The sequence below is a fragment of the Manis javanica genome, chromosome 10 (genome assembly GCF_040802235.1).
Source record: "Manis javanica isolate MJ-LG chromosome 10, MJ_LKY, whole genome shotgun sequence".
In the NCBI taxonomy this organism is placed as follows: domain Eukaryota; kingdom Metazoa; phylum Chordata; class Mammalia; order Pholidota; family Manidae; genus Manis; species Manis javanica.
The window spans coordinates 102,152,731-102,160,393 of NC_133165.1; the positions used below are offsets into that span (position 1 = coordinate 102,152,731).

At 39.4% G+C, this 7,663-nt stretch overlaps 1 protein-coding gene across 1 annotated transcript; it reads right to left on the reverse strand.

The window, feature by feature from the left end:
- Positions 1-2,943: 2,943 nt before the first annotated feature.
- C10H12orf42 (chromosome 10 C12orf42 homolog) lies at positions 2,944-6,648 on the reverse strand. Its single transcript, XM_073214322.1, is given in 4 exon segments — positions 2,944-3,243; positions 3,246-3,433; positions 5,371-5,374; positions 6,143-6,648. Coding segments are annotated over 4 exon segments (867 nt in total). The 5' UTR covers positions 6,518-6,648.
- Positions 6,649-7,663: the final 1,015 nt, after the last annotated feature.

A 7,663-nucleotide genomic window follows, 5' to 3' on the forward strand; every position in this document is an offset into this window, starting at 1 on the left:
TCACTTAGGCACCAATAGCATGATATAAAAACTGATTTATAGATGTAATCTGTATCAGTGGAACATATATACATAGTCATATGTACATATATACTATACTAGCTTTAATAATATAGTATATAATAACATAGCTTTACATATGAAAATAAAATTTTATACTATATAATAATAATAATATAGTTTTTAAAGCTTATATGTATATGTATGCCTATGTGCCTAAACACATATGTACATATAATATACATATCTTATTATCACTAAAACTAAAGCTTCATCTATGAAATGAAGATCAAATAATAGCTAATACTTCATGAAGCCATTGTACGACTGAGTGAATACATGTTAAACACTTAAAACAGTCCCTAAAACATAATACACACTCAATAAATATTATGTATCATTAAAATTGTTTATTTTACATATTATAAAAGGATTCCTCATTTGTAAACATTATTCACTAGTGTCTTAAATGTTTAGTTTCTTCAATGCGCAAATTTTTTAAATTTATATCTATTTTCCAATCCTATTTTCAGAAACATACTTTTTCAATAAAGTGGCTTATTATATTCCTTAGAAGATAATTATAGTACATGGAAATAAATGCACAATAAGTCAAATCACATACCTCTGAAGAAGTAAAAGCAAGTTGGAATTCAGAACCTTAGCAGCAATTATTTTACGCTATAGGACTTCATTCAGTTCCCCAATGATGGTACTATAAACACATTTCCTAAAATTTTAATCCCTCCTCAATTATAACTGTGTAATTCAGCACTTTTTTCAGAAACAGTGGGAAAGATTTAACTATGTTCCCCTTGGTGCATTTGTGTCTTAAGTTCCAGTACAAAAGTAGCCATCATTCACAAGGACTTGAATATAGCCCATGACAATGACAGTCAAAGCTGAAAATGCTCCTCATCCATCACTACGCGTGGTCAGGGCTGGACCAATTAACCTCCCAACCATGTGCCTGCACCCAAAAGGAAGAAAAATAACCAGAGACAGCCCTTTACATTCCACCAAGGGAGAATGGGTTCCCAGAGATGCTTACTAAGAGCTGCTTTCTTTAGTCTTGATTCTTCACTTCTCTGAAAAGAAATCCTTCCCTTGAACCTTTCCAGTGTACATGAATTCTGGTATATTTAGAATAGAGTTTTGAGCAATGATTTCTCAAGTGTCTTCCCCAAGATGCTAGTGTGGCAAGATAGACATATATATGTACACACTCACACAAACACACACATATATTAGGGTCCCCTGAGCAAACCAGAGTGGGAAGCACTGGGCTAAACAGGTCATCAGATTTTTTATAGTGGAATTTCTCAGGATCCTTAATATGTTACTATGACTATAAAAAAGAGCATGCATATTTACCTATAGAGTCTCCATCTCACAAGGCATCTAATTCCAGTGTTCAAAGGACACACTTTGGGCAACCACTTTAGAATAGGGTATACCACATGTTTTACATCTTCTGCTTATATCCCTTTTCTCACTTCTGAATAAAATTAATTCTTCTGCATTGTATTTTCAATAAATTCACTATTTTGCTCTTCAACAGCTGAGGGAATCCATTTGCTGTAACAAAAACATTTTCTGTTCCTGGAAATGAACATTACAAATTTTTGGTTAATTGTCTCAGAATCATTTAAAACAATGACTTCTTGATCTTAAAACAAATCAGTTGAGCTAATTCATGACTGAAGCACAAATTAAAATCAAAATTTTACGTAAACCCACGAGTTTACCCACACACTTCTCTCTAACCAAGTGGCATGAAGTTGAACTTAGGGTTGCTACGTGAACTCTGGTGAACAGATGCTATTTACCCTCAGGAAACCATTGATTACCTGTACAGTCTCTGATAATAAGATCCTGTTAATAAGTAAATAAAAATGAAAGCATAAATTATAAAAAGGAAAGCTCTAAAGCTTGGGGATACCATTTTTCTTTAAAGTGCATTATTCCTAGGGAATGTTAATAGTCAAAGAAATCAAATTCATCCTCAACGAACTAAACAAGACTCCTAAACATTAAGCGGTTGCTAGTTATAACACTCCATTCCTATCGAAACTTTGAGACTTAAATTTGGACTTTGATAAGTCTTAAATGCAGGCATACTAGATACACATTATTCTGAACGAAAGGGAGGAAATGCAGTAGGATTTTACAAACTCCATGCATCAAAGTGAATCCAAGCCTTTGGGAGAGTTGCAAGGAACTTGAGAGCAAAGCTGAGGATAGATGTACTGGTCGCACTGATAGGTGCTTCCCTTTCAATGTGGAAAAGAAAAAGAAAAAAAACACGAAACCCCAAAGATTATTTGAAGTTAATCTCTGCCTTGCATCACTATGAGAAACTATGGTCAGCCTAACCAAGATAAAAATTAAAATAATGTCTAAAATGACCCTTTTGATGAAATATTGCCTAAACTGCTCCAGGTTTTCTATTACCAATCAGAAAATTCAGTATCTCTTTGGCATTACTTTTAGTTCCAAGTGTTTCGGGACCTTAAAGGAGGTCCAGCTTCGGATTTCTGACATAAAAACCTTAATAGAGCCTGAAGAATTCCCCTAAGCACATCAGGAGTAATCGAATTTCACATGAACTATTAAATTACAGACATTCAATTATGTTTTCCAAACCTCTGTTTAGAAATTCAAAAGGCCCTTAGAAAACATCCTCAAACCAAAGCTCGAGTTGGCAAGTGAAACCGTTTACCTGTGAGGGCAAAACAAAGAGGGATCCTCGCAATCCCCGCAGGCACGTTGCGAAGTGGCACGCGAGGTGCCCCATCCCTATTGTAAGGTACAAATTCTTTGTGACACTGGGAGACACCGCGGAACAAAAATACTATTAGAAATGCTTCAAAAGGAACATTTTTTGGCTGCGAGAGAGACTTTTGACATTATTTATTAGGTTCAAAACTGCTTCACAAAAGCCTAACAATGGTTCTGTGGAAACCAGTACATCTGAGGCCCTGCTGTTGTTCGGCGCGGGCATTGATTTGGAGGCGCGCAGCCCTCGCGGAACAATCCCCGCGCAGCGGTCAGCGCAAGTGAGCATTCAGCGCGGCCTGGGGGCGCCTGCGAACAGGCCGCGTGGAGACGCCGGGGTGGACGGCAGCGGGCAGAAGAGCAAGCCTCGATTAACCTCTACGAGGGGAGCCGGGGGGAGCACTGGCGAGCGGAGCAGGGCGCTCCTGCCCGATGATCGCCGTGGGCCGCGGCGTCTGCCTGCGCCCCCTTCTCGCCGCGGGCTGAGGATGCTTGGGGAGCATCTCGGGCGCCCTGGCAACTGCGCCCCTGCCGACGGCATTTCCCGCCGCGGGGAGCTGGGTGTGCCCGTGTGCCCCCTGAGCCTGCAGTCCGGGCCTCCAGTCGGGCTCGGAGGGCTCCGGGGGACCCGGGAGCGGGCCTGGGGAGGCGGGCTCTGCCCGCAGAGGCCCGTGGCGGTAGGGCCCGGGCGGCCCGGGAGGAGCAGGCAGGGGAGGCGCTCAGTGGGCGCAATGCTCGCCCCGCCGGGACTTCTGGAAAAGCCTCTCCAGACATCCTGACAACTGAGTGTTTGAAAATTCAACATGTGCAATGTTCTGGCAGAGACAAGAGGCAGCCCTGGACAACAGCCCCACGTGCTTCCCCACGTTTCTTTAAGAAAATACAATGCTAATTCCTTTCCTGTTGTTTGAAAGCACTTCCCCCGCCAAAATAATGCCACGGAATCCTCATAAAGCGTTTTACTAAAAGGAAAACCCTTCCAAACTTCTAAAGAGAAAGAAATAGGTGACTTGGTGGCTAAAATAAGGCCTCAAATTCTAAATCTGGGAAATTTTGTGACTGGCAAATTAAGTGGAATTAATTAATTCCAGGCAAAAACAAAGGGATCCACCGCCCACTTAGACTTAACAACGGGTCATTTAAATATCCAAGAGGCAATTATTTCATAAGCTTTATTAACTTTGAACCAGCTGAAAATTAGAACAGTGAATCAATTTGATGGTGGGCCCACACAACACATGCATACACTAATACTAATAATAGATTTGATTTTTTTCTTTCTTTTCCCAACCAAATAGCTTTTTAATGTAAAAGATAAGGGTTTTTTTCTTTACAACAATACAGCCAATACTGTAAAAGAAAAAGATGTGTGTATATATGTATATATACACATTCATGCATGTGTATATATATCATATACAATCTTCAAGTTTTTGCCTGGGAAATTCTGCCCATTGACCTACATAAAGTCTAATTCTTCAGTAGTTAATTCAGGCAGTTTATGTGCTTTAAATAACTTTCTACAAGTTTTTAAAAGGCTTTAAACAGCATGTAGATATCTAAAATATTTTAAAACGACCTGTAGGATCATTTGCAAAGTCAAAAAATATGTGAAAGATTTTAAATGCCTGGCACCTTCCTAACAGTGATGTCAAACAGTCTATCTCTAGGTAATTAAATTAGTTCATCACATACTATGCCCAGTATTTATTAGGCATCTCCTACCACACATTCAACCCACGCAAATCAATAGTGAAAAATTTTTAATGAATTTGATTTCTCCAATGTGAGAATTATTTCCTAGATTTCAGTATCTCCAAGTAAATAAAAGCTTTCAGAGAGTGAAACACATTGTTTTGTGAAAACTAGATGTTTAATAGCTATTTGTTGATTTGGATTTCCAGCATCTGCAGGTGACCAACTCACTATCATCAATAATCAGGGCAAGAACATTCCATCAGAGAACATGGATATGGCTCTGGAATTGGAGCAATAGAATATGACATAGATAAGTCAAGACAGGTCAAGGGTCTGTCATGAGCCAAAGAATAGGACTTGCTTCCCTGAATGCAATTCGGTAATGATGCATTTCATAAGAAACTGTCTTAGAGGGGCAGTGTGATGTAATGGAATAAATAGGGTTTTGAGGTCAAACCATCATAGATTCAAATCCTGGCACATCACCTGGCCTAAGCTTCTTTGTCCTTACCTAAACCATGAAGATTGTATTACCTACTTTGCAGGGCTGCTAATGGGATTAAGTTTGTTCATTCATTTATTTGATCATTAATATTTGAATGTCTGTTACATGCCTGCCAGTATTCTAGACATTGGAGATACAGAAAAGAAAAAGCAAGAGCCCTACGCTTCTAGTTCAAAGAAAGTTCTTTGAACTCTGTATTGAGTAAAAATCTTTGTAAGGAGTAAAATTGGGTCTCTCTCTTCAATTGGTCAGTTCCTACAAACATATGGAGGAAATCTAACAAAAAAGTTCCCTTAAAAAAAAAGCTACATAAAATTAGTCTACTCCTTCTTCTACATAACACTATCTAGAATATTAGGAATATACATTGTTTCCTTTCATTTCCTTACCTGCCTGAACAACAGCAGGAAAACCTCACCATCACCACCAGCCCCATTCAGTCCCTGCTCTGTTTAGGAGCTTTATTTACATGAATCCTCTAATTACAGCTCTTCAAGGTAGTAATTGTCTTTAGTTTACATTTGAAAACGCTGGGCTCAAAGAACATTTATGGAATTTGATCACAGCCTCAGAACTGAAACAAGAGAAAGTAGAGATTTGAGTCCAGGTCTTCCTGGGTCCAAAGCTTATTTCTTCTGGTCCATCTACTTAACTTTAAATCTTTCTATTAGAGCCAATGTGTTCGGCTCTCTGAAATCTTTAATTTGCCTATTTACTAGTCCTCCTATTAGTGATTTTGAGGCACATCATTATACATTATCCTGTACTATGAATTCACAGCGTCCTTATCTGTAAAATGGGGATAACTACATTAGTGCCTAAGAGTGTCATACAAGGATTTCATAATAAAATAATGTGAAGTGCTCAGCACAGTATTTGCCTAATGGTGAAAGCCTAATAAATGGAAGTCAGCAATATGATGATGAGGATAATTGTCACTATCATTATTATCTGGTACAATACCTGAGTCACAAAATTACTTATCATCAAGTCACAGTTAGTGTTTCCTCCAATACAGGAACTTGGCAACAAATAGATTCCGATAAGGACTGACTGATACAGATCTGACAGAATCTGCCATTGAATATGTTTGCTGTCTATTTCGGAGTTAAAATTAAAATGTGATCAATTGAAAAGAGGAAAAAAAGAGTTAGGAACCACAAAGTACTTCTTACCAGGTGGGACAGAATCTCTCTTGGAATAGTGAGAGGGCTGGTTCTGAAGTCTCACGTGTCTGTTGATGTGTATGCCTCCAGCCTCCAGGTGCACCAGATTTACTGAGTGGAATTGAATAGGCTTTCTTGTCACTTGCCAATCCAAAAATTGACTGCTCCAAGCCTGAGTGGGTGCTCCTCTAGCTCCCATATTAATTTCTTTTCTGACAGTGAAGATCAGTGGGGTCTCATCCCATTCACCGGATGGTGTCCGGAAGGGACTGGCTTCTCCACGGCTTTCTTCTTCAACGGAAGCCACACTTATAGCAGGAGACCTGGGGATAGTGTACTGGTGAGCACAAAGCAGACTTTTACATGCCATTGGAGTCTGAATCCTTTCTGGAAATACTGTAAAAACATATTAGTTTGCAAAAATGCATTTCAGTATCGATAACCTACTACATCAATGGCATAAAGGATGAAATCCAGCAATATACGGATTTTTTGTTTGTTTCTTATTTCCATCTTGAGCAAACAGAAATGAAAAGGAAGCCAAGGATCTGAGTGCCTGAGTGAGAGAAATACAGGAAGGTAAAAATGCGGAAAGAGAGGAAAAAACTGCACATGCTTTTTTTGCCTTTAAACTATGCTGCAGGCACGGTGTGAGGGCCTGGACATGTTGGTCATTTAGTTCTTGCAAGAACTATACCTAACAGATGCTATTATTATCTCCATTTTACAAGTCAGAATGCTAGTTTGAGGTTTAACGGTTGAATTGTGTCCCCCAAGAAGTTAGGTTGAAGTCTTAAATCCTCTGCACCTGTGAATATGACCTTATTTGGAAAACAGGGTCTTGGCGATGTAATCAAGTTAAGATGAAGTCATGAAGGTAAAGCCTTAAGCCAATATGACCGGTTTACTAAAAGAAATAAAAAGAGTCAGAGACACACAGGAAGAATGCCATGTGATGACAGAGGAAGCGATTGGAGGGACGTATCCACAAGTCAGGGTACCACAAGAATTACAGCAACCACCAGAAACTAAGAGAAACGTGGAAAATGGGGTCTCAAACCTCCACCAGATGCCAATCTTACTGACACCTGGATTTCTGACTTCTGGCCTCCAGAACAGTGAAAAAGTAATTTTATGGTAAGCCATCCAGTTTGTGCTTCTTTGTTATAGTAGTCCTAGGAAACTAATGTACCCACAATGGTTCCAATGAATGCATGTTGTCACAGAGTAATTATTTACAGCAGCCCTTTTCACTCAAAATAAAAAAAGAAGAATGCTCAGATTTGGGAGATATAAAAGGGGAAAAGCCAGGAGGTAAGAAGGCATAGAATGACAGGAGAGAGGGAGCTGATTTCCCGAATTCTACTATGTGGCAGAAATTGTGCCAGGATGCAGTAACTCTTAACAAGACTCTATTCCCTGTGCTCAAGGGGCAGTCAGGTGGCAAAGAGGATGCTGGCCATGTTAGTTAGGTACCAGGATACACTCTTCCTTAACTACAACCATGCTTGTAGAA